The sequence below is a fragment of the Elephas maximus genome, chromosome 20 (assembly GCF_024166365.1).
Source record: "Elephas maximus indicus isolate mEleMax1 chromosome 20, mEleMax1 primary haplotype, whole genome shotgun sequence".
NCBI lineage: Eukaryota > Metazoa > Chordata > Mammalia > Proboscidea > Elephantidae > Elephas > Elephas maximus.
Genome location: NC_064838.1, coordinates 49844562 through 49871484, shown reverse-complemented (window position 1 = coordinate 49871484; position 26923 = coordinate 49844562). Strand labels below are relative to the sequence as shown.

The following is a 26923-nucleotide window of genomic DNA, read 5'->3' as shown; positions in this document are numbered from 1 at the left end:
TGTGGTGTCCAAAGCTTCTTAGATCTGAGATCTTTTCCTTCAGGAAGGAAAAAAGATTTCCTCATCCTGTTAGTTTGTAAAACCGTCAAGACCTGGGTTCTCTTTTTATCAAAGGTTTCCATTTACTCTTTAAGCAACTGATAGAAGACTGTTGGGCTCCAAGTACTTTGGGCTTCTCTGAAATGTTTCCTTTTTATCCAGGGCAGTAATGGCCATTTTCCCAGTACGATTTCACATTTTTCCTAGAAGACAGACTTCAATTCTGCTGCTCTTTAGGGAGAATAGCCCCTATGAAAATCTGCTTCTCTGGGGAACTCTGGGAAATGGTCATTTCTGAATATTCTAGCCTCACCTACCATAAGACCCTGGGTGGTACAAAGGGTTAACACTCTTGGCTGCTAACTGAAAGGGTGATGGTTCAAGTCCACCCAGATGTGCCTTGGAAGAAAGGCCTGGTGATCTACTTTCAAAAAAATCAGCCCCTGAAACCCTATGGGGCACAGTTCTGCTCTGACACACTTGGGGTCGCCATGAGTCGTAATTGACTCAACAGCAACTGGTTTGGACTGAATCTCAGTTTCGCTTCAGTGTTTCAGTCACTCAGCAAACATTTATTGAACACCTACTACGTGCCAGACTCTGCTCTAAGCATTTGTGGGAAAACCTGGGGAGGGCAGTCTGAGCAGTTGGCATTGTAGTCCGTCTTCATTTCAGTTGCGAAGGTCTTACCTCAAGTTTTACAAACCCTCTCGGTACCTCTGGGTAGACTCAAATTGCCAGCTTTTTGGCTAGCAGCCAACACAAATGTTTGCTGAACGGCTGAATGAACACTGCAGCAAAACTGAGGTTCAATCCAGATCGGCTCCTTACTATAAAACAACTTACAAAGCCCCAACAATGTTGTGTAGGAAAAAAACATGAGGCAAATTTTGAAATGGGCTAGTTTCTATCACACTGCTGAAGACCTTGTCACACAAAGGAACGAAAGACTGGCGGGGCAACGCCACAGTGTACCCTCATGCCATGAGACTTCCCAGTCAGGACAGGGCTCCCAAGAGAGCAGGCCCTCTCTGCCCCTGTCTTCCAGCGCAGAGACTGGGAGGGGGATATGGAGGGGAGTTTCTGAAAATATCACTTCACATCAGCCCTCCTGTGAGAACTGAAATGAAGGAGGCAGACAGACAATGTGGGCAAAGACGGAAGATGAAAGGGAGAGAAGTGTATATTCTAGGATGTGAGTGAGGGAGTCGATTAAAAATTAGGTCCATCTTGTTTTATAGCAAAGGAAGAGTAGGAAAGAATTAACAGGGGGCTATTTAAAAGACTGAATGTGACCACCAATGCTAAATGAACAAACCATCGTTTCCTGCCCAAGGAGAGAAGAAAAGTCTGTGTAGTATATTACTATACTATATTATACATATTGTTCTATATTATACTAATTACTATACTATACTACTACTATACTACAGTATATTATCATACGGCTGCAGTCAGCAGGGTCTACAGCACCACCCTTCCTTAAGGGGATTCTGTCTGTTCAGCAAGGAATGGGTACAAGTCTTATTCTTTATCCAAAGCACAGCAAAAGACAGAAGCAACCCAATGCACTCTGTGAAGTGCAAACCCTGATTTCCAGACCTGACAATGCATACTGAGAAAAAGCTGGTCTCACTTAGGAAAACAATTACACAATTCTAATAAAACACTAGCAAACAGAATTTTTTTTTTTGCAAATAGAATTTAACAGCATATTAAAAGTTGCTTATACCATAATCAAAACAAATTTATCCCAGGATAGACAAATATCAGGCAATCAATTAATTGGACACATATCATATTAAAAGGGCAAAGGAGAAAATGAAGAAGAAATGATACATCACCTCAATAACTGAACAAAAAAATCCCATTGCCATCAAGTCAATTCTGACTCATAGCAACCCTATAGGACAGAGTAGAACTACCCCATAGGGTTTCCAAGGAGCGGCTGGTGGATTCGAACAGCCAAGCTTTTGGTTAGCAGCTGATCTCTTAACCACTATGCTACCAGAGCTCCCAATAACTGAACGATGGACTTTCAATAAGATGTAACTCCCATTCTTAACATGAGTATGGTTAACCAGGATAGAAGGCTGTTTCCTTAAAATGACAGGGACTATCTGTCTTAAACCAGCGACAACATCAAACCTTGTAGGGAAGCATTCCTTCCATTGAAATCGGGGACATGATAAGGCTGCCTGTCGCCTCTAGATAACATTGCATAGGGCTGTCTAAACAGTAGAATAAAGAAAATAAATAGATACCAGGGTATAACTATATTAGAAAGGAAGAGAAAACTTATCATTATTTGCTGGTTATAGAATCCTAGAAAACCCAGGAGGACTTCGGCCTGTTAAACAAAGTCAAAGAGATCAGTAGGGAGTTTGGGTAGAGAATAAGCTGCACAAATACTTTTTTTTCTTTTTTTAAATATGCATTCCATTCCCAGATAGAAAACATAACAGAAAGAGATTCCAGTCACAAGTGTAAACAATTAAATAAGATATAACAAAATAAAATACTTGAAAACAATCTTATTAACAAATGTATAAGACCTACACAAAGAAAACCATAAATTTTGATTGAGAGCGTGCAGAAGGCTTAAAAAAACGCAGAGAGAGACCATGTTCCTGGGTGGAAACCCAGATGCGGTAAAGATGTGAAGCCTTCTCAAGTTTTTCTAGGTTTAATCAAATTTCAATCAAAACCTCAGGAAGACTGGAGGGGAATTTAACAAAATCGCACCAGAGTTCCACTGAGAAGAATAGACAGGTGAGAAATGCTAAAATAATCATGAAAAAGAAATGAAGGGAGACTAGCCTAAAAAAAATTTTTTTTTTTTTAAGCCTACTAGATGTTAAAGCTGCCTGTAGAAATTCAATAATTCGATCAGTTAAATAGAACATATGGTTAAAAAACAGGCCCTAGAGTAGAAACTGGGATAGCTTTTCAGGAAAAGAATTTGGCAATACAGATCAAGAGTCTCAAATGTGTTCGTATCTCTTCCTTTTCAAGGAAAGAATCTGAAATGGGAACAAAGACTGATGTACAGAATTGTCCGCTGCAGCACTGTTTATAGGAGCGAAATGTTGAACACGTTAGTGAAATGGTTAAGAGCATCATGGCACACCGCTGACTATGAACACAGTTGTTAAAAACGTTCACAAGTATGTCTTATTTATACTCAGGGTTGAAGCTTCTGCTAACTCTGGGAAACCAACATTTAAGTCCTGAATAAAGCAAAGACGGCCAACCTGATGCTCCGCATTCTGCCCTCGGTGTCTAGGCCGGCCCAGACAGGAAACACTAGGCCTCTGGCACTGATCTCTGGGCCTGAGGGGGCCTACCTGCTCATGGCCCAGGAGGTCTGTGTGGACCCTGATGTCACCCTCATAGCTGCGAAAGTGTGAGCAATCAGCCACGAGTAGAGAGATGGGACAGACTTTAGTTGGGTTACGCCAGCACGCAGAGTGAGTTTATCATAAAAGGATTGCAAAGTCCATTCATAACATCTGAAGTCATGACAGACACCCTTGTTTCTGATTAAGTACAATCACAGATCACCCAGAGAATTTCTAGAACTTGATATGCGGATATGTTATCAAAAACTTTAACGTTATGTCTCTCTCTTGACCAAGTGATTACACTTAGATATATGTATTTTATAGAAATGCTTTTGAATGTGGACAAAGTATCAGCTATTCAGCTTTTTTAAAAAATAACATATAATTGTGAACAGTCTAAATATCCAACAATAGGGGAATGGTAACTGCAAACAGCGGAATGCTACATAACCATTAAAAATAGTGTTGTAGAAGAGTACTTGGAGCCCTGGTAATGCAGTGGGTTAAGCGCTCAGCTGCTAACTGAAAGGTCAGCCGTTTGAACCCACCAGCCACTCCTCAGCAGAAAGATGTGGTAGTCAGCTTCCCTGAAGATTACAGCTTTGGAAACCCTATGGGGCAGTTCTACTCTGTCTACAGGGTCATTATGAGTTGGCAGCAGGTTTAGTTTTTGAGAGAAGAATATTTAATGACTCAGAGATAAATATGTTCATGGAATACTTAAGCAAGTAAATCAGGTTTTAGGATGGCCTCTTGAGTAGTAATGTAAACAACTAGATCATCAGTAAAAAGAAACGAGCTACTGGTACACACAACATGAATGAATCTCAAAAGCGTTCTGCTAAATGAAAGAAGTCAGACAGAAAAGCCTACACACTGCACAGTCATTTTATATAAAATTTCTGAAAAAGGCCAAACTATTTTATAGAGACAGAAAGCAGATCAGTGGTGCCGAGGACTGGGGTGGAGGTAGGACTGACTGCCAATGGCATGAGGGAACTTTCTGAGGTAACGCGAATGTTCTAAAACTGGTTTACGGTGACAGCTGCACAAGGGTATAAATTTACTTAAATCACTGAATGAACACTTACAACGGGTAAATTTTACATATGCAGCAACTAAAACAAAACTAAACAAACAAAAACCAACTAGATGGACAAAAAGATATCGTCACTGATCTGCACTAAGATGTTGACAGATGTTCATTTCTGGGAAGCGAGGGTAATTTTTATTTTCTTCTCTGTGCTCACATGTGAGAATGAGAACAAAAAACAAACGTACAAACAAAACAAAACAAAATAAAAATCAAAGCAGCCCCTCACATTTGGCAAGTGATGTGATAATCCCAGCCAGGCCCTGGTATTGTGAAAACTTGCCTGGTGCTAACAGCAAGGCCATGTTGTTTTCCTGGTGGACATAAACAATCTCACAGAACACCAACATCAGACAAGGTCACACCGAAACCATGGTAAAGCGAGACAAAACAAGATCACTTCATAATTTCATCTAAGCACAAAGACAAGGTCACTGTGCAACTCACAAAATAGCAAACATTCCCCCCTCTTGGCCAATATGAGTGACTGCTACTTCTTACCAGTGACAGTTTTATTCTTGCTCTGGTATGCCCTCCCTACAAGATCTGAGATAATCACGGAATTGTTCTCACTTTCTGACAGCATCCAATCCACGATGAACCCCTGCTTCCTTTGACCCTTCCCAAAACTACCCAGTCAAAGCCCAAGTCCTGTAACAGGTCCTTCCTCACACTTCCTTACCAGGATGCCCCACAATTCCCCATGCTGTGTGTCTCCTTCACTGCAGTGTGTCATAAACCCAGCTTCTGACGGCACCCAATCCAGAACAAATCCCCTCTTCCTTAGATGTTGTTGTTAGGTTCCATCCAGTTGATTCTGATTCATAGCAACCCTCTGCACAACAGTATGAAACTCTGCCCAGTCCTGCGCCATTCTCAAAATTGTTATGCTCGAGCCCTCTGTTGGATCCATGGTGTCAATCCATCTCCCTGCAGGTCTTCTTCTTTTCCACTGACTCTCCACTTTACCAAGCATGATGCCCTTCTCCAGGGACTGCTTCTTCCTGATATAACATATCCAAAGTACATGAGATAAAGTCTTGCTTCTAAGGAGCATTCTGGCTGTACATCTTCCAAGACATTTGTTCATTCTTCTGGTAATCCGTGGTATATTCAATATTCCTCGCCAACACCATAATTCAAAGGGGTCAATTCTTCTTCGATCATCCTTATTCACTGTCCAGCTTTCACATGCATATGAGGTGACTGAAAATACCATGGCTGGGTCAGAAGCACCTTAGTCCTCAAAGTGACATCTTTGCTTTTGAACACTTTAAAGAGGTCTTTTGCAGCCGATTTGCCCAATGCAATGTGTCTTTTGATTTCTTGACTTCCATGGGGGTTGACTGCAGATTCAAGTAAAATGAAATCCTTGACAATTTCAATATTTTCTCCATTTATTGTGATGCTGCTTATTGGTCCAGTTGTGAGGATTTTTGTTTTCTTTGTGTTGAGGCGTAATCCATACTGAAGGCTGTGGTCTTTGATCTCCATCAGTAAGTGCTTCAAGTTCTCTTCTTTTTAGCAGCAAGGCCGTCACCTGCGTATCGCAGGTCATGAATGAGTCTTCCTCCAATCCTGAAATAGTCCAGTTTCTCAGATTATTTGCTCAGCATACAGATTGCATAAGTATGGTGAAAGGATATAACCCTGAAAACCCCTTTTCTGATTTTAAACCATGCAGTGTCGCCTTGTTCTGTTCGAGCGACTGCCTCTTGGTCTACGTACCGGTACACAGTTAAGTGTTTTGGAATTCCCATTCTTCGCAACGTTACACATAATTTCTTATGATCCACATAGTCGAGTGCCTTTGCATAGTCAATAAAACACATGTAGACACCTTTCTGGTATTCTCTGCTTTCAACCAAGACCCATCTGACATCAACAATGATATCCCTCATTCCATGTCCTTTTCTGAATTCAGCTTGTATTTCTGGCGGTTCCTTGTCGATGTACTGTTGCAACTGTTTTGGAACGATCTTTAGTAAACTTTTACTTGTGTTCGATAATTTCTGCATTCTGTTGGATCACCTTTTTTTGGAATAGGCACAAATATGGATCTCTTCCAGTAGGTTGGCCAGGGAGGTGTCTTCCAAGTTTCTTGGTATAGACAAGTGAGCACCTCAAGCACTGCATCCGTTTGCTGAAACATCTCAGTTGGTACTCCATCAGTTCCTGGAGCCTTTTCACCAGTGCCTTCAGTACAGCTTGGACTTCTTCCTTCAGGACCACTGGTTCTTGATCACATGCTACCTCCTGAGAAGGTTGAATGTTGATCAATTCTTTTTGGTGCAGTGACTCTGTGTATTTCTTCCATCCTTTTTTGATACTTTCTGTGTCATTCAATATTTTCCCCATAGAATCCTTCAATTCTGCAACTTGAGGCTCACAGCATTCATCACAGGACCACACATCCCAAGAGGGCTTGCTCTTCATTTTGAGCCAGTTAAAAAAAAAAAAAAGCCCTTCTCCCTTGGAAAGAAGAAATATCATCTCTTCTTTCTTGCAGTTCCTTACTTTTTCCCCTCAGTGGCACAGAGGTTAAGTGGTCAGGCTGCTAACCAAAAGTTAGGCAGTTTGAATTCACCAGCCACTCCTTGGAAACCCTGTGGGGCAGTTCTACCCTGTTCTTTATCTATAGGGTCACTATGAGTAGGAATCGACTCGACGGCAACGGGTTCGGGTTTTTTTTTTTGTTTAGTCTTTGAAAGGGTTTAACAGTGAGCTTCTACCCAATGACTTTTTTAGCGGAGTTAGCGGTCAGTAGGACTTGTCTCGTGAACTAGTACGACCCGAGTGATACCTCATTGTCTTGGTAGAGGTGCTGGGGAAGAGCTGCTGGGGAAGAGCTGCTGGGAGGATGCTACTTCTCAGACGCCCCCAGATGAAAGCATCATGTACACGCAGCATTCTAGGCTGTCCTCTCTTGCACCCTCATCTAAACCTTCCATGATCAAAGGAGACTTGCGACTACAAGGCTTGGAGAATGGTGCCCAGCACGGCCATCATCAGGTTCTTCTGCCAGGGCACAGCACCTCCTCACTACACTTCCATTCCCACATCAGGACCACTGCTGGGGCACAGTGAAGTGAACACCCTTCCCCACCTGTAGCACCTAGACCACTGCTGGGGCACAGTGAAGTGAACACCCTTCCCCACCTGTAGCACCTAGACCACTGCTGGGGCACAGTGAAGCAGGCGTCCTTCCCCACCTGCCAGCATCTAGACCACTGCTGGGGCACAGTGAAGCATGTGTCCTTCCCCACCTGCCAGCATCTAGACCACTGCTGGGGCACAGTGAAGTGGGCGTCCTTCCCACCTGCAGCACCTAGACCACTGCTGGGGCACAGTGAAGCGGGCGTCCTTCCCACCTGCCAGCACCTAGACCACTGCTGGGGCACAGTGAAGGGTGCATCCTTCCCACCTGCCAGCACCTAGATCACTGCTGGGGCACAGTGAAGTGGGCATCCTTCTCACCTGCCAGCACCTAGATCACTGCTGGGGCACAGTGAAGTGAGTGTCCTTCCCCACCTGCAGCATCTAGACCACTGCTGGGGCACAGTGAAGTGGGCGTCCTTCCCACCTGCCAGCATCTAGACCACTTCTGGGGCACAGTGAAGTGGGCGTCCTTCCCACCTGCCAGCATCTAGACCACTGCTGGGGCACAGTGAAGTGGGCGTCTTTCCCACCTGCCAGCACCTAGACCACTGCCAGGGCACAGTGAAGTGGGCGTCTTTCCCCACCTGCAGCACCTAGACCACTTCTGGGGCACAGCAAAGTGGGTGTGCTTCCCACCTGCCAGCACCTAGACCTCTACTGGGGCACAGTGAAGCAGGTGTCCTTCCCACCTGCAGCATTTAGAACTCAACAGTGCTGCAGCTAAACACATTCAAGCTGCTTGCATGGCTGGGTCTAACTACAGTGACTTTCCTAAAGGGACTGAGAATGATTTCATAGCAGTGGAATTTTGTTCTTTTTTTTCCATGAAAGGAAGAGACTGTAAACCTCACACCATTTAGAAAAAACAGTTCCATATGTAAAGACTGTTTGAATTTTATTTTAAAAGGAGAGGACGGAGTATTTCTAGCATAGCCTTTTGTAATTACCGATATGACCCGTCCGATGTTCTCAAGAGGCTGCCCTGAGGTCTTCCTATTGAGGGCCTTACTCCCCATCTGCCTGTGTATCCCAGTCACCAGGGGACTGGTTAAACACAGATTCTCTACCCCTCTCCAGAGTTCTAGAATCAAGAATTCCAAGGTGAGTGGGGTGGAGACATCTGCATTTAACCCACGCGTGCCTCAGGCAGCCAGCCCTGCTTCTATCCCTAGTTTGGGAATAAATGGACCAGGACTGAATCTCAGTCTCGAGGAGTAGATTACGGATCTGCGATTTAACTCCAGGTGCCCTTTACTCCATCTGTAAAATGGGATGAAACATGGGTTTTCCAACTTAAAATGATAATATGGGGTCATGATATGTGGACACAAACAAGCTGGGCTATGAGAAGAGATGCTCTGTGGTGATATCAATATTCCCTTTAGTCTGGACACTATTCCAAAGTGGGGAAGCGTCTGGCTGTTTGGTACGGTGACCATGCAGGAGTAGTATCATCATTCAGGGTACAAGGCAGAGAGGTCCCTGAGCGTAGATGTCAAACACCGGACTCCTTGGCTGAGGGCAGCTGTGTACGTGATAACGGCCACAACCTGGTTAGCAGTAACCAGTCAAATGAGGGCTCCCCGTGTACCTGCCCAGAGCTCCGAGGTTATGTGAGGGGCCATTGGTGCAGCCATCACCATCAGGGCACAAAGAGCATCCTCAAACTCGGGGCTGTGCAGAACCACCTGCTGAGAAGCTTGCTAAGGAGAGAAAAGAGCAACAGTGTAAGAATACTGAGGTATAAAAAATAAGCATGGGTAAGAAAGCACATTAAAGTATATCAAACTGGGTTGAACAGTGCCCCCTTTCCCCCAAATTCATGTCACCAGGAACCTCAGAATGTGACCTTATTTGGAAATGGGGTCTTTACAGATGTAATTAACCAAAACCAAACCCACTGCCATCGAGTCAATTCCAACTCATAGCAACCCTGTAGGACAGAACAGGACTGGCCCATAGGGTTTCCAAGGCTGTAAACCTTTACGGAAGCAGATCACCAGGTCTTTCTTACATGGAGCGGCTGGTGGGTTTAAACCACTGAACTTTCAGTTAGCAGCTGAGTGCTTAACCACAGTGCCACCAGTCATACTGGATTAGGGTGGGCCCTAATCCAACGATGGGTATGTTTATAAGAAGAGACACAGACACACAGAGAGACTCCATGTGATGAGGGAAGCAGAGACTGGAGAGATGCTGCCACAAACCAAGGACCACCAAGGACTGCCGGCAACCACAAGCTAGGGAGAGCCATGAAACAGAGTCTCCCTCTGAGCTCCCAGAAGTACCCTACCCTGCCAACACCTTGACTTTGGACTTCTGGCTTCCTGAACTAAGAGAGAACACATTTCTGTAGTTTTAAGCCCTCGGTTGGTAGGAACGTGCTACGGCAGTGTCAGGAACTAACGCATATCTGAAGTAAAGAAACACAAGCAGGTGGGGAGAAACCTTTACCACCTACTTTTGCTCTGGATAGAAAACTTTCCCCATTTAATCATGGTGTTAAAGACAGCTGCAGCAGCAGCAGCAACCAATGTATTTCTGTTAACTGAGCCCTTGCTATGCCCTCAGTCTAATGCGAACTCATCTAGTTCTCACAACTACCCTCTGAGAAGGGTGTTCATTCAGGAAATCAGGCGGGGGGGGGGGGCGGTGAAGATATCAAGCAGCGGGGGCGCGAAGAGATCAGGCAGCGGGGGCGCGAAGGCATCAGCAGCCGGGGCGCGAAGGCATCAGGCAGCGGGGGCGCGAAGGCATCAGGCAGCGGGGGCGCGAAGAGATCAGGCAGCTGGGGCGCGAAGACATCAGGCAGCGGAGGCGCGAAGACATCTGGCAGAGGGGGCGTGAAGAGATCAGGCGGTGGGGCCGTGAAGAGATCAGGCAGGGGGGGCCGTGAAGAGATCAGGCGGTGGGGCCGGGAAGAGATCAGGCGGCGGGGCCGGGAAGAGATCAGGCGGCGGGGCCGTGAAGAGATCAGGCGGCGGGGGCGTGAAGACATCAGGCGGCGGGGGCGTGAAGACATCAGGCAGCCGAGGCGTGAAGACATCAGGCGGGGGGGGCGTGAAGAGATCAGGCGGTGGGGGCGTGAAGAGATCAGGCAGGGGGGGCGTGAAGAGATCTGGCAGTGGGGGCATGAAGAGATCAGGCAGGAGGGGCGTGAAGAGATCAGGCGGGGGGGGCGTGAAGAGATCAGGCAGGGGGGGCGTGAAGAGATCTGGCGGTGGGGGCATGAAGAGATCAGGCAGGAGGGGTGTGAAGAGATCTGGCGGTGGAGGCGTGAAGAGATCAGGCGGTGGGGCCGTGAAGAGATCAGGCGGTGGAGGCGTGAAGAGATCTGGCGGTGGGGGCGTGAAGAGATCAGGCGGTGGGGGCGTGAAGAGATCAGGCGGTGGGGGTGTGAAGAGATCAGGCGGTGGGGGCTTGAAGAGATTAGGCAGCACGGGGTGAAGAAATCAGGCAGTACAGGCACAAGGAAAAGAGCATGGCCAGAGAATGGGGAGTCTGGACTCTGGTCCTGGATTTCTCACTAACCAATTGATCATGTCATTTAGCTTCCCTGGGCCTCAGTGTCCTCATCTGCAAAATAAGGTAGGGTGGGGTTTGGACCAGACAATCTTTAAGAACCTTTCAGCAATAAAAACTAGGCTGTGACTATGGAGAAAATGCTTCTTTGAGATAACATGGCCACACTGAGGAGATGACACCCTGTGGTGCTGCCGTCTGTCCTGGCCTGTCTGTCCCTGGTGACTACCTTACCACAGGGTTAGAAGCTGCCCTTCCTCCTCTACTGCCAGCCAATGAGGATAGGCCACTTACTAAGAGGGCACCGCTGAGTCCCATCAGCTGAGAAATCGCAGAGTTCAGTGAGAAGTCCTTTGTGAAATGGGCGGTCACCTATGGGCAAAAATGGAATTACACGCTTTCTTCAAGAATCCTTTAAACTTTTCACAAATAACAAATGCAAACAAAACAAAAAACCCTGAATTGTGAAAAATATGTGAATTTCAATGAATGCAATCAAAGATATTTATAAATTGTATTCACTATCTCAAATAATCACTGTGCTTGACTCATCAGCACAAAGATTTTTTAATTCATGGTCAGTATTTCCATGATTCAAGACTGTCTCTCCTCCTCTCATCTGGGACAGTGCCGGTTCCTGAAATAGGTGTTCAAAACCAACGCTAATTACCTGACTAGGACGCCAAAACCAACGCTAATTCCCTGACTAGGACGCCGGGCCCACTGACAAGCAAACATCAAAACAAGTAAGCAGGAGATGGGGTAACAGATGTCACTTCCCCTTGGATAACCAAAACCAAACCCAGTCCCGTCGAGTCAATTCTGACTCATAGCAACCCTATAGGACAGAGTAGAACTGCCCCATAGAGTTTCCAAGGAGTGCCTCCCCTTGGATAAAAAAGGATACAGGGCTTTAATTCACAATGTGGGGCGTTAACGTATGGGATAAGGTTAGTTTTACATTTTGAAACATGGAGTCAAAATACGAACACCAATACAATTTTCCTGTTTGGTTGCTTTTCAATTTTGACCGTGTGCAAGAATATAGAGAAGTAACATGTCTTTAAGATGTCAAGAGTTTCCAAATCGTTGAAATAACCCAAGCTGATTATCTGACAGAATAGAAGAATTTGCCAAATCTGGAGAGGAAATATGTGGTATGAAAACAATTGCTCACGCATCACTCAGATCACTGAGTTCAACTCAGGGAGCACGATTTCTTTGCAGGAAACAAAGCTGAAGTGTCACCAAATGAGAACCAGGCCAGACACTGGGCCATTTTGGGTTATACAAACAAGAAAGGAAAAAAACTGCCAATCAGAGCCCAGATTAGTGACCCTGGCCAACTTTATAAGTTTGAATCAGCACATCTTAATAATAATAATAATAAAAATCAGTACAGGAAGAATTTGGGGCCTCAGCAATCCATTAAAAAATGATTTGACAATGGACAGTGGGGGCAGTTGGACAACATGGTGAGTGGAATTAATGTCACTGAACTGTGTATTTAAAAATGATTAAAATGGCAAATGTTTTGTTACATATATTTTACCATAAAAAAAACAGATATGAGATTTCCTAAATGCCTTCTTTCAAAGGCATATGACTTTTTTTGACAAAGCTCTTAAAAGGCAAACGTCATTATAACAGAGCTCTAGATAAAAAAAATTGAGATGAATTTTTTATTGATAAAGAATCTTTAAAATGATTTAGACAATAATATACAAAGAAGGTAACATGACCAAATTATTAATGTGCAAAACTTAACCATTGATAACTAACACGGATATTGTGTGACAAAGTGATGGAATGGGAAAGTCCCCGCTATAATGGGAGTTGGGGAACTTGGATTCTAGTCTTTGCTCTCTTCCTGACTAGCTGTGTGACTTTGGGCAAGACATTTAACCTCTCTGGGCCTTATCTCTATCTCCATCTGTAAAATGAGAAGGTTAAAGGAGATGGTCTCTTACTGCCCCTTTCAACTCTAAATATAACATATGTAGTGTGTTATCAGCTAAGTGTACCCTTTGCTAAGCATGGAAACTGGGAAAGTGGGCAGCTTCCTTCAATCCAGGACAGACAAACGTGAGACATCATCAAAGGAAGGGCCCCTTCCATTAGACTGTGTCCACTGCTGCTCCATCTTGGTGGGGTGCCCAAGGCAGTGGGTATCAACTAATCAAGGCAAGTCGGGCCACCACAATAAGGAAGGAAGACCCACTGTGGCCCACATCAAAGCAGGGAGGGCCACACAAACCACAAGGCAAAGGCCCCCAAAGAATGGTGAGTTACAGAATCAACCAGTGTCCACTGGAGAGCTTCTGACCTGAGAGATGACCGAGTTCTTGTACTCCCAAAGCTTCCTGGCCTCGGCTTTCTCCTTGTTACTCAGCAGTTGAGGCCTGGGAGCCTTCCCGGAAGCCCTGGACTCAATAAATCGGGTTACCAAGGACCACAGACGTTGCTGCCACCTCAGCACCCCAGGGAGAGCGTCAGCTGAGTTTAGTGTCGGTAAATGAGAAAGAGAGAAAGCGCACGTGAGAATGATTGACTGGTTATAATTAAGCCGAGAAAAGCACCTGTGAAGGCATGCACTCTTCACTCTGCCCCAGCAGATTCATCTGAGGTCAGGGTGAAGGTCAGGCCAGGGTTGATCCCATCGTATTCTTATAGCCCCAGATACTCAGAATACTGGATGACAGGGTACTCCAAGCACTGTCCATGACTGGCCCGTGACAGCATTAGAAGCTCAGGCCAGAATGTTCAGGAGTGTGCTGCCTCCTTCGTTAAGAAAGCCTGCAGTGACAAAAATGCCTGTGGCCCTAGCAGTGTGCTTGGGGCCACAGTGGCTCGACACCATGAGTTTCTCATTTACAAATGTAAGTACTGCATGGCCAGGTGGCACGGTGTGGCAGCAGTCACAGATCACACTTGGTGCTTCACTGCTGCAGTGGGGGGGACACAATCCCTGCCCTTGTCAGATAGCTGTGAATGACAATCTTCAAACACATTCATCAAATCTAATTTTTACCCTGATCTTCTGGAAAAGCTGAACAGCTCCACCTGGTGGCCCTGGGTCACCTCACTAACCAGTAAGGGCCTGTCCATGTCCTCTGGTTAAGCTCTAGGCTGCTAATTGAAAGGTTGGCAGTTTTAAGCCACCCAGTCACTCCATGGGAGAAAGACCTGGAGGTCTGCTTCTGTAAAGATTATAGCCTAGAAAACCCTATGGGGCAGTTCTACCCTGCCACATGGGGTTGCTATGAGTTGGAATCAACTCAATGGCACGTAACAACAGCCAGGTCCTCTTACTCTGGTCTAGGTGTTCTCAAGCCTGGATTCACACCAGCACCACCTGGGAGGCTTGTGAGAAACAGGTTCCCACAGGTCAAGAGGGGGAGCCAGAGCCTCTGTCTGTAGTTTAACAAGCATCCCCAGGGACTCCAACTCAGCTAGTTCTAGGACTGGCATCTATAACCTCGGCTCCAGGCCACACTTCTTACTAGAAATGGCATGTCGAAACCACCAATGATTCCTCAAATAATGTACACACTTCACGTAAGTCTCAAGGTTCCAGGCATCGGATCTTCTTCTTTCCATAACAGGGCTGAACACATGGAGGAAATATGAGTGTTTCTTGATTTGTTCTAGAATATCCAGATATTCAAGATTATTTTACCTTATGTCATTTTAGATCTAAACAGCTTTGGAGAGGCAAATCTCCCTTAAGGGGCTCTGGAGGCTGTTTGTGGTGACTGAAGAGGACCACCCCCACTCAGAGCTTTCTGGATTGGTGAGAGAAGAGGACATTGTTCTAGGAAAAAAAAAACCTTTCAGGGCAAGTCAGGAAAGGACTGGCCTCTTTTGGACAACGGCAGGCCTAGGAGCAGCATGGAAGCCAATCTGTCTCCAAGGAAACTGTTCTTGAAGTGTGGTTCCCGTACACCTTGCATCAGAATCACCATGGAGCGTAAAAGGCAGATTCCTGAGACCCTTTCATTGAGATTGTGTCAGCGGGTCTGGGGTGAGGACTGGGAATCTGCATTTGCAACGGGCTCCCCAGACTATCCTGAGGTTCACTAACATTTGAGAACACTGGCCTAAGAATGGTATGGGATGTCTGACAAATTGCTACTTGCTTTATGGAACCAACTTCTCTACTACCATCTTCAACAAAGACATTTCCTTCCCCAAATTCCTTTGGAGTCCAAGGCAGATCACAATGGAAGCAGGCCAGGAAGCAGGAGGGCGAAACTTACTCTTCACATTCCACAAGATGTCCTTCTCAGGAGGGGCGGCAAAAAGGATGTAGAGCCGAATGGTGTCGATCCCATACTGCTCCACAACATCCTCAGGGTCCACCCCATTGTGCTTGGACTTACTCATCTTCTCCCACGTCACCTCTAATGCCTCTTTTGTTTTTGAGTGCACAGGAACAGAACCTGGACACAAAAAGAATACACAGGTATGGTATGCATGATCCTGAATTTGGTTCTATAAAAGTACGTTCAATAAGAAAATATTGGTTCAAGGGACATCCAGGTCAACTGGCATAACAAAGTTTACTAAGAAAATGCTCTACATAACCACTTTGGTAAGTGGCGTCTGGGGTCTTAAAAGCTTGCGAGTGGCCATCTAAGCTACATCAGTTGGTCCCATCCCACTTGGAGCAAGGCAAAATGAAGAAAACCAAAGACACAAGGAAAGTATTAGCCCAAAGAACTAAAGGACCACATAAACCAAAGACTCCATCAGCCTGAGACCAGAAGAACTAGATGGTGCCTGGCTACCACCATGACTGCCCTGACAGGGAACACAACAGACAGTCCTAGACAGAGTTGGAGAAAAATGTAGAACAGAATTCAAATTCACATAAAAAGACCAGACTTAATGGTCTGATAGAGACTGGAGGAACCTCTGAAATTATGGCTCCTGGGCACACTGTTAACCCAGAACTGAAACCATTCCCAAAGCCCACTCTTAAAAGATTAGACAAGACTAAAAAAAATTAAAAATAATACACGTGAGGAATGTGCTTCTTAGTTCAATCAGATATGTGAGACCAAATGGCAGCTCCTGTCCAAAAGCAGGATGAGAAGGCAGGAAGGGACAGGAACTGGTTGAATGGACACAGGGAACCCGGGAGGGAAAAGAGGAGTATGCTGTCACATTGTGGGGATTGAAACTAATGTCACAAAACAGTATGTGCATACATTTTTGCATGAAAAATTAACTTGAACTGTGAACTTTCACCTAAAGCACAATTAAAAAAAAAAAAGGAACCCGAAACCAAATTTTGGGTTCATAGCTGCCTCTTGCCACATAATACTTTCCTCAACAAGTTTGTCTTCAGTCACTTTCCCTTCTTTGGTTATTTATTTATTTATTTATTAGCACCTTCAGTGTTTATTTATCTTCCAAGAATGCTTCAGTTGTCAATGACCCACATAAAGATTAAAAAAAAAAAAAGAGAGAGAGAGAGGGAGAAAATATCAGGTGGGAAATTAAAAGTGTCCACTTGAAGAATCCCACTAATCTTGTCTCTTTCGCTCTACCCCCAATATATATATATAACCCATTGCTGTTGAATCGATTCTGACTCTTATATATGTATAATATTTAAATTAATTTTATTTGTTGTTGTTGTTGAAAATACACACAGCAAAACATATACCAATTCAACAGTTTCTACATGTACAACTCAATGACACTGATTACATTCTTCGAGTTGTACAACCATTCTCACCCTCCTTTTCTGGGTTGTTCCTTCATTGTTAACATAAACTAACTGCCCTCTAAGGTTCCTATCTAATCTTTTGAGTTGCTGCTGTCACTTTGATCCCATATAGATAGTTGTTAAAAGAACACAATGCTCAAGGCAGACTTTCTTTACCAGTTAAGCTAAACTACTGTCTGGTTTTAAGATGACTTCAGGGTTCCTCTATATTATATGATAAAAAATGTTTTTTTTTTCCTTAAATAAATGAGGCTTGCCCCCCTCCCTCCCACAAACCTCTCGTTCATGAATAAATAGCACAGTTATAAGGGTTTGTGCCAGCTCTTTGTCAACTGCAAAACAAAACAATTTTCCCCTTTATAAACATTTTAGCTTATACACAAGAAGGAAAAGTCAAAATAAGAAATACTTGCACATACTGCTGTCTTCTTTCTGGTTTCAGGGTTTTTTTTACAGAAGCTGGCAGCAGACCAGCCAGGGTCCTAGGGCAGCAAGCACCCTAAGAGGTCACTTCTCCACAAGGGCTGCTCCCTGCTTCCATGTCTTGGTCACCCAATATGACTTTGTATCATCAGGGCACCTGGAGTGAACCAACTGGGCTCACACTAAATGTGGTGGTCCCATTGTGGTGCCAGCCGCCCACAATGACTGACCACTCCCCAGATGGTGCTGATGAAGCAGGCCTTAAGTGGCCACGTGTGGACGAGGTGACCGTGTCGCAAAGCCACAGTGGATGGAACCAGCAGAGGACAACCAACAAGGCTAAGCTCCTTCTCAGGAATCGGGTCAGAGGCACAGAAACTGTTTTCATGTTGTTGGGCACCAGAACTATAAGGTCCTAAGAAGACAAGGCAAGGCTCGTTCGCTTTGTAAACTGAATTAGGGGAAAGCAGAATCCAAGCCTGGCAGAGGAAGTAGACTGGAACAGAATAGAGCAGCAGGATGAGGAGCTAGAGGCTCAAGAAAGAGAGAAATGACAGGAGTGGCTTGGTGACTTCCTATTTGCCGTGAGGCCTGGCGGTATTTCCCACAGCTGGGTTTGGGTGATGCCCCTGTTATTCTTGTGATAAATCTGCCTTTGGGTAGATTTCTGTCCCTTCTGACTCCAACAGCAACCAAACCCCCAAGAAACCACGGCATCTACTCAAAAGTCAATCCCATGCTTCCTGAGAGGGACATCCATCAGGTAGATGGAAACCTGGCCCTGCTGACCAAAGCACTCTTGCCTAGTGGGCAAGTCTGCATGAGAAATCAAAGGATGTTCTGAAGACTGCCTGGCTTCACGAGCCGGGAGCAAAGCTGAGACTGCCGTCCTGGGAGACGTTCTATCTGGGCTGTGGTGAGGCTAAGAGAAACACCGCCCTCTCTACTCTCCTGGGCTGTGGCTAGCCCTCATCGCACCCTTGTACAAATTAGGAAAGAAACATCTTTCTGGGTAGAGAAATTAAGTTAGAAAGAGGTATCCTCTCTTGGAAGTTGTGGCCCTGAGGAATATGGTTTGGCAATTGGCTAGACTTCTGGTCCCACTCACTCCCTTCGCTGGGTGCCTTTGAGCGGTGCATAAACTGCACAGCTATCCATGGCAGCCCTGTCCATAACAGACAGCACCTCACTGTGGGCTGAGATTCACGTGCCCTGGGTTTAACTCCTCTTCTCTCTGGTCTGTCCTGGAGAAACACTGCCAATTTCTGCTTCCCCAGCTTCTGTTTCTCCTTTGGTCCATGCTGACCCCCCTAAGCCCTGATACAGCATTGCTTTAATTGGGTCATTTCATCAACTATTTCTACCTAAATCCTCTTTCTAGTTGGGCTTAGGAGGCAGTCTACTATGGAAGGGGTTGTTGTGTATCTAATCTCACCCACTATGCATGGGTTTTCTAAGTTTAATGGCCAGAGTACTGGGGGTTCCTCATGGCTGCCCTCGTCTACCTCCCTTGTTTTCTGACATGCCATTTATTTCACTTGTGTGTTGGGGGCCAGGCATGATACACCCTCATCACGCCACCTACAGAGCAGCAGGAGGAAATCTCTTTAAGGTAGGGGTAAAAACAGAGTGCAGAGGGAAAAGGCTTGGTGAGAGCTGGGAGAAGAGGGCAGTCCAGGGGATCCAGGGAGAGGTCTTCAACTAGGGAATCCCTAGCCAGGGCAGCTCAAGGGCGCTGTCCAGTAAGTAGAGTGGTGGCACCCGGGGTTCGGAAATGTATTTCTGGATGATGTGAGAAGAAATGCTGGGAGTGCCCGAGTCTTGGGAGAGTATCTCTTGGGTCTGGGGCTCTGTCCGCAAGATGGACTGGGACAGGAGGCGATGCCCCGGTTGACTCCCTTTTTTTTTTTTTAAATAATTTTTATTGTGCTTTAAGTGAAAGTTTACAAATCAAGTCAGTCTCTCACATATAAGCTTATATACACCTTACTACATACTCCCATTTACTCTCCCCCTAATGAGTCTGCTCGCTCCCTCCTTCCAGTCTCTCCTTTCGTGACCGTTTTGCCAATTTCTAACCCTCTCTACCCTCCCATCTCCCCTCCAGACAGGAGATGCCAACACAGTCTCAAGTGTCCACCTGATACAAATAGCTCACTCCTCATCAGCATCTCCCTCCAACTCATTGTCTGGTTGACTCTCTTACATATAGATGAAAACCCTGCCAGAAGCTAAATTGACCCTTGAGTTGAAGGAGGCTGGGATTGAGGAGTAGGCAGCAGGTCTCAGCACCAGCTTTCAGAAGGCACAGGCCCAGAGCAAGATAGGGCTTAGAGACCAGAAGGCCCAGAGCAAGCTGAGGCTTAGAGACCACAAGGCCTAGAGCAAGCTAGGTCTTAGAGACCAGAAGGCCCACAGCAAGCTGTAGCTTAGAGACCACAAAACCCAGAGCGAGCTGAAGCTTACAGACTAGAAGACCCAGAGCAAGCTAGGGCTTAGGGACCCAAAGGCCCAGAGCAAGCTGAGGCTTAGAGACCACAAGGCCCAGAGCAAGCTAGGGCTTAGAGACCATGAGGTCAATGGCTTCTCTTCCTAGATTCCCTAGCCAGCTGAGACCTTATGGCATGAGCCTGCTCACTGTGTCACTCTTGAGATTGGCTTTAGTTCTCTGCGAATAGCTGGATGGGACCAAATAAGCCACTGCAAACTGGCCCTCTTACCTGTGAGATCTATTTCATCTCTCTGCAGATACTGCCCAGATGGTAGGCGGAAGGTCTGCCCCTTGATAAGGCCTTGGGCCAGCAGCTTATGAAAAGGCTCTCTGAAGAAAGAAAACGGGTGGGGTGGGGATTAGAGGCATCCAAGTAATAGCAAACAAACCTTACCTGCTGATGGGCAGAAACAAATGGCCTTTATGAAAACAGGTAGGCTGGTGAACACCATTTGTAAACCCATCTTGAATGGCTCCTCACAAATAAGCAGTAAGACTTCATTCAGTGGATGTTTGCATTATGTGCTGTCACAGGGACCACCCAGCATCCTACCGCGTCCATTTGGAAGATACTACACATGCACGTAGAAGAGTACTCAGGCTCTGAAGTACATCTCAATAATATTGTTGTTGTTAGCTGCCGTCAAGTCAGTTCCGACTCATGGCAACCCACAAGTGCAGAGCTGAACCACTCCACAGGGTTTTCAAGGCTGTGACCTTTTGGAAGCAGATTGCCAGGCCTATCTTCCGAGGTGCCTCTGGGCAGCTTCGAAGTGCCAACCTTTCGGTACGTAGTTGAGCACTTAACCATTCGCTCCATCCAGGGAGGCCATCTTAATAATAAACTGAGTCATAAAACTGCTGTGCCTCCACCTCCCCCAAGACATTCCACCAACAAAGGCACAACTGGCAGGAGAATGCTGTCCTGTGTCACGCTTCATGCCCCAGTGAGACTGCCACAGAACACGAGTCCTTTCCACAGAGAGATGGGAAAAGTGGCTAAAAAAGAACACGCACGAGGATCTTGTGCTGCATTTTAGCACAGAAGCACATGAAGGGGGTGGTGCTGTCTGTGGTTCCACTTCTAAGAAACACTGTCACAGGTACCAGGAGGAACCTGTGTCTTCAGGCCACACGGGCCTCACCCAGGGCAGGGCAGGGCAGGGTGGGGCTTGCATGCCACGAGCCCAGGTCTGCATCATCCAGGACCCTTTGGGAAGCATGTCAGTTAGTAAAACTGCCTCAGGAAGCCTGGAGAACTGTGCTCACATACTGGACGTGTGGGTCTCTCTACCATTGAGCCCCCTAACTGCCTTCCTGGCTTCTTTTCCCCCATTAAGCGTGCTACTCCTCACTGAGGCCACGTGGACACTTGCTTGCTCCCAGGATGCACCATACTCCTCAGGACTCTGTGTCCTCTGGTGGGAATGCCCACCCAGCTTGGGCTGCTGGGGAAGTCTGGGTCATTCTTCACCAACGGGCTCTGGCGTTTCCTTCTCAGAAGGGTGGCCCTGTCCTCTGCACACAGCCCACCTTTGTGTGTGCAGCAACCAGCACACCTGCCGTCAAGAGCCATGGCTGGACTGTGCGGCAATTACATAAGACCCGTCCACCCCTGCCCTGCACCCATTGTAGCAAGGACTACTCTCTTATTCTTCCCAGGGCTTAACACTGTACCTGACAGGTGACAGACTCTTGAAAAATGTTTTAGAAATTGATGAATGAATGAACAAATATGAATAAACGGAGAAGGATGGTAGGACAAGAGAAAGAAGGAGTCTGGGTGTTTGTTGCTTAGCTCCTATAGCCATCTTTGTCTTCCATTTACTTTGAGCTGGCACCTGGATTTTGAGTTGGAATTGACTTGATGGTATGCGTTTTTTTTTTTTTTTAATATAAACAATGGGACGTTGGTGGTTCAGTGGTAGAATTCTTGCCTTCTACGTGGGAGACCCAGGTTCGATTCCTGGCCAATGCACCTCATGTGCAGCTACCACCCATCTGTCAGTGGAGGCTTGCACGTTGTTATGATGCTGAACAGGTTTCAGCAGAGCTTCCAGACTAAGACTAGGAAGAAGGGCCTGGTGATCTATTTTTGAAAATCAGCCAATAAAAACCCTGTGGAGTACAATGATTGAGCCCTGGTGGTGTAATGGTTAAGAGCTCAGCTGCTAACCAAAAGTTCAGCTATTCAAATCCACCAGCAACTCCTGGGAAACCCTCTGGGGCAGTTCTACTCCGTCCTATACGGTTGCTGTAATTTGGAATCGGCTCAGCGTCAATGGTTTTTGGTTATGGAACGTAACGGTCTGATCTGCAAGCGATCATGAAGATGGCACAGGACCGGACAGTGTTTTGTTCTGTTGTACATGGGGTCACCATGCATTGGGGCCAACTCAACAGCAGTTAACAATACAACAACAGTTTTAAAACCAAAGAAAACAATTGTATGACCACCTTTTAGTGGGCAGATGAAGGAGGTGGCTGGATACAAACATTCAGAAGCGCAAAGGAAATTAAGCTAGGTGTCCTACAAGGAAGAGACGTCTGCCCTGACACTCAGCGGTGCTGTCACTGGAGCACCAGAGGGCTCCACGGGGCCAGTGTGTGCACAGACCTGGGTGTACATTTTTGAACAGAAGTTCATCTTTTAGATTAGGCTCTTCCTCAAATAATTTTTACATGCTGCTGCCTAACAAAAGAAACGAACTGAACCCTTCTCCCTGACACGCTCTGTGCCAACAGGACAAACGTACTGTTACTGTCTTAGGCTCCAGTGCCCCTGCATCCGTTTTTGAGGTTTTCCTTCTCCTCTCTGAGAGTGTGTGACTTTGGTCACTACTAAGAGAAATAAAAAATATGTCTTCGGGACAGAAGGAAGGAGAGAAAAATCTGGATTCCAAAGATAAAAACGAGTAGGATGATCAAAATCAGCAGCAGTAAGCCTCAGGATGGGGCCGGAGGAGAAATAAGGAATCCTGTTCTCAGCTGCTATGGTTTATCAGGTGGCACAACACTGCCACCTTCTGGGAATAGACAGAACTGAACCTGCGAGCTCTGCCCTCCCCACCAGTTCTGCCTAAGGCTGCACTCCTCTGGCCGCATCCTGTTAAACTTTTTTTTAATTGTGATAAACACATATGTAACAAAACACCTGCCATTTCAACAATCTTCACTGTGTCTTCACAGTTCAGGGACATTATGTCCACCGTGTTCTTCATCCATCACATCCATTCCCAAACGTTTCCATCACCCTTAACGGGAGCTCAGTGTCTCCCAAGCGTTGTGTCTTCCTTTCTTCCTCTCTTAAGTGAACTTTTGAATGAAGCACACATATTTAAAAGTGTAACAATCCTCAGAGTATAACACGTACTTGAGTGACAACTGGGTATGGAGCACTCAATTTTCACAAGATGAACACGCCTGTAACCAGCACCCAGCTAGATGAACAGAAGGAGCCAGCCTCCTGGAGCCCTCTGCCAGCCACCATCTCCCCACCAGGGGCAACCACTATCCTTACTGCTAACGCCATTGATTAGCTTCGCCTGTTTCAAAGCCAGTTGTAACCATTTTAGAGGGAAGGATCTCAGAGCAGCGTCTACTGGAGGCTTTCCTCAGAACTGGCAGGTATTCATTCCCTCACAAAACAGCAGGGCTTTGCCATATTGGGCACGAAAAACTAGGCCCACTAGTTAAATGAACAGGTACTCATTTTTTTAAGTTGGCAACAGTGCAGCGTGATAGTTGAAGTTCACCTGGACTTTGGTTTTCTCCCAGGGCTACGGTACTACAGGGGCTTTCTCAGGTCGCTCGTCCAGGGCAGAGATGGCAAAGCTTGTCATGGCCGCTCCTATTGCCTTTACCTGTGCTCACCCAGACATCACTGATCAGCAGCAGCACTTCCGGCAAACTCAAAGTTCTCCTCAGCATCACAGTATCAGAAAGCAGAGAGTGGAGTAAAATTCCTTATTTATTTATTCAGCAAATACTCACTGAGTGCCTGTGTGCCTGGCACTGAGCCAGTCACTGGGGCTGTAATAGCAGGCAAAGCCATCCCTGTCTCATGGAGTCAGCCTGTTTGCTGTCACTGACCCAGACCATCACCTGCCATTCTCAGCGCTGTGAGAGAGGAAGAGAGTCCAGTCACTTAAAAGACTCCCTCCGAATCAAGTCCAAATTCCCCAGCCTGGTGCTCAAAGGCTTCCTTCACTCTTTCCAAATGTTGCCCATACATGCGTCCTTGTCTTCACTCACACTGTCCCCACCTGTAGTCACAACTGCCCACCTGTGAGAAACGATTTACGACAGAGTCACTGGAACAGAACCCTGTCTTAAGCTGGTGACTATCTGTGTTTCTTCATTAGTCTGGACTCCACTAATTCAGAAATTACAATCGAGGCCTGCTGGGTACTGAAGGCCACCTTTGTCCAACCAGAGAAGGAATGAAGGAAGGAAGGAGGGAGGGAGGGAGAGAGGGAGGAAGGGAGGAGAGGAAAGAAGGAAGGAAGGAAGGAGGGGAAAAAGGAAGGAGGGAAAGAAGGAAGGAAGGAGGGAGGGAGGGAAGGAGGGAGGGAGGGAGGAAAGGAAGGAAGAACCTGAGAGGGAGGAATTGGGTAAGGAGGGATGTCAGTTGTTAGGAGAAACAAGAAACTTCAGCACATAGATTGACTGGCTATTTTAAGTGCCCTTATAACAACAACAACGTGTGTTGTTGTGTCTGTATAAAAATCATTGGGGAGCTCTTGTATACGAGGACGTACTAACCACAACGTGGCTAAAAGAATCTCAGGGTTCTTATCAGAGCCCTGATTAGCCACCGTGGAGGACATTTACCTGCTTGTGAAGCCCTCGATGGCTTATGTACAGGCTGCTGCCCACTCTCCTGGCTTGGGTAGGCAGCTACTATTTAAATCTGAAAAGAAAACAAAAGGTCACAGATCTCTGAAAAGAGTCTGTAGGTTGGACTTTTCATTAAATCAGATTACATTTACCTTCCTCTTCTCCCTCACCCTGTGCTCAGGGCCATCATGTTCACATAATTAGCCAATTTCTAAGTATTAAGCGATGGCTCATTCTTAAAATATCACCATTTCCATTTCCCTGCAGCCAGTGGCACAGAGGGAAGCCTTATTGACGAGGTCAGACTCAGAGCTTCCTTCCCTTCCCTTTTCCTTTCCCAGCAGCCCCGTTTCTGGTGTGACCAGAGGAAGAGGAAACGCTCTGGGGACCAGGCCTGCTAAGCTCTCGCGGTTCAGCAGCAGCCAGCACATGGAGCAGCAGCATCTAACCGCCACAGCTCCTCGCTGAATGCGAGCTGCAGGGAGAATGTCATTACAGGGAATCTGTGTCTCTCTGAGCTATATGAAAGAGCAACAACCAAGACTGACAAGATCCCTGTATTTACAGCTGTCTCTCACGATGGGAAAGAAAAGGCTTCCAGATCTCAGTTCAGTGGTGATGAGCTGTGACACACTCTCCCGCTGCAATGGGTCCCCACCCCATATGCTTCCTCCTCAGTGCTGATGGCCAGAAGAAGAGCCCAGAGATGACGGCCACCCCACCCCCATGAATCCCACCGGGGCTCAGCGCATTGCCCTTCTTCAGAAGGTTGTCGAGTCTATTCCCACTCACGCTGCCTCACGTGTGCAGAGCAGAAGTGCTCCATTCCCACTCACGCTACCTCAGGTGTGCGAAGCAGGAGGGCTCCATTCCCACTCACGCTGCCTCACGTGTGCGGAGCAGGAGGGCTCCATTCCCACTCACGCTGCCTCACGTGTGCGGAGCAGGAGGGCTCCATTCCCACTCACGCTGCCTCACGTGTGCGGAGCAGGAGGGCTCCATTCCCACTCACGCTGCCTCACGTGTGCGGAGGAGAAGTGCTCCATTCCCACTCACGCTGCCTCACATGTGCGGAGGAGAAGTGCTCCATTCCCACTCACGCTGCCTCACGTGTGCGGAGGAGAAGTGCTCCAACAGTTTTCAGGGCTGTGACTTTCAGGAGCAGATCACCAGGGCTTACTTCTGAGGTACTTCGGGGTAGGTCTGAGCTGCCAACCTTTCAGTTAGTAAGTGGTCCAGTGCTTAACCACGTGCACCACCCAGGGACTCCCTTTCTTTAGAATACATGTCATAAATGACTTCGTTTTTTTCAATTATAAAGTTACACAATCATTGTTAAAAATCTAGAAAAATCACACAAGTGCATTAAAAAAAATCATCAATAACTTCATCACTCAGAGATAACCAGTGTTACCATGTTGGCCTAATTTTTTCTAGTCTTTTTCTCACTTTGTGTATACGTATATAAAACAAACGATAACCAAACCCATTGCCGTTGAGTCGATTTGGACTCATAGCGACCCTACAGGACAGAGTAGAACTGCCCCGTAGGGTTTCCAAGGAGCACTGGGTGGATTCCAACTCCCAAGCTTTTGGTTAGCAGCTATTGTTCTTAATCACTGCGCTACCAGGGCTCCAAAATTTTGTATCTTGCCTTTTTTTTTTGAAACTTCCCGTTACTTCAGATATATTTCTTCACATTATTAAACATTCTTCGTAAGATAATTTTTAAAGAGCTATACAAGAGTTCCCAATATAGATGGCATATACTTTATTTAGTCCCAGGGTGGCACAAATGCTTAAGTGTTTGGCTAGTAACAGAAAGGTTGATGGCTCAAATCCACCCAGAGGCACCTTGGAAGAGGGGCCTGGAGATCTACTCCCAAAAGATCAAAGCCACTGAAAACTCTATGGAGCACAGTCCTCCTCTGCCACATAGGGGTCACTGTGAGTTGGAATCGATTGATGGTCACCAGTTATATTTTATTTGTCCTTTCTCAGAATGTCAGGGCACTTACGTTGTATCCAAATTTCTAGCTACTTGAAATAACCCTTGCACAAACACCTTGGTGTAGTAGCATGCAACTCGGATTATTTCCATAGGATAGATTTCACCAAGTGCAATTGAGTGGGTTCGAAAACATGAACACTTTTAAGGCTCTCATTGTCTGTTGCCAAATGGCTTTTCAGAAAGGTTGTCCCCAGACTCATTCCTTCCTGCAGTATGGGACAGAGCTGCTCTCCTAGCCTCTGGCTGTGCGGAAAAATGGCGCCTC

The 26923-nt window shown here is 46.4% G+C and overlaps 1 protein-coding gene and 1 non-coding gene across 3 annotated transcripts in view; one reads left to right on the top strand and one right to left on the bottom strand.

The window, feature by feature from the left end:
* The window catches only part of LARS2 (leucyl-tRNA synthetase 2, mitochondrial), a 195036-nt gene that overhangs the window by 22940 nt on the left and 145173 nt on the right, over nt 1-26923 (bottom strand). For both annotated transcript variants that reach the window (XM_049862438.1, XM_049862439.1), the window contains exons 15-19: nt 20038-20138; nt 15417-15599; nt 13484-13653; nt 11452-11529; nt 9227-9338 (exon numbers count right to left, since the gene is read on the bottom strand). In XM_049862438.1, coding sequence (XP_049718395.1) covers nt 9227-9338; nt 11452-11529; nt 13484-13653; nt 15417-15599; nt 20038-20138 — 644 coding nt within the window. The remainder of the gene's footprint in view (nt 1-9226; nt 9339-11451; nt 11530-13483; nt 13654-15416; nt 15600-20037; nt 20139-26923) is intronic.
* On the top strand, nt 21716-21786 carry TRNAR-UCU (transfer RNA arginine (anticodon UCU)). Its single transcript has one exon. It is a non-coding gene; the product is annotated as a tRNA-Arg (tRNA).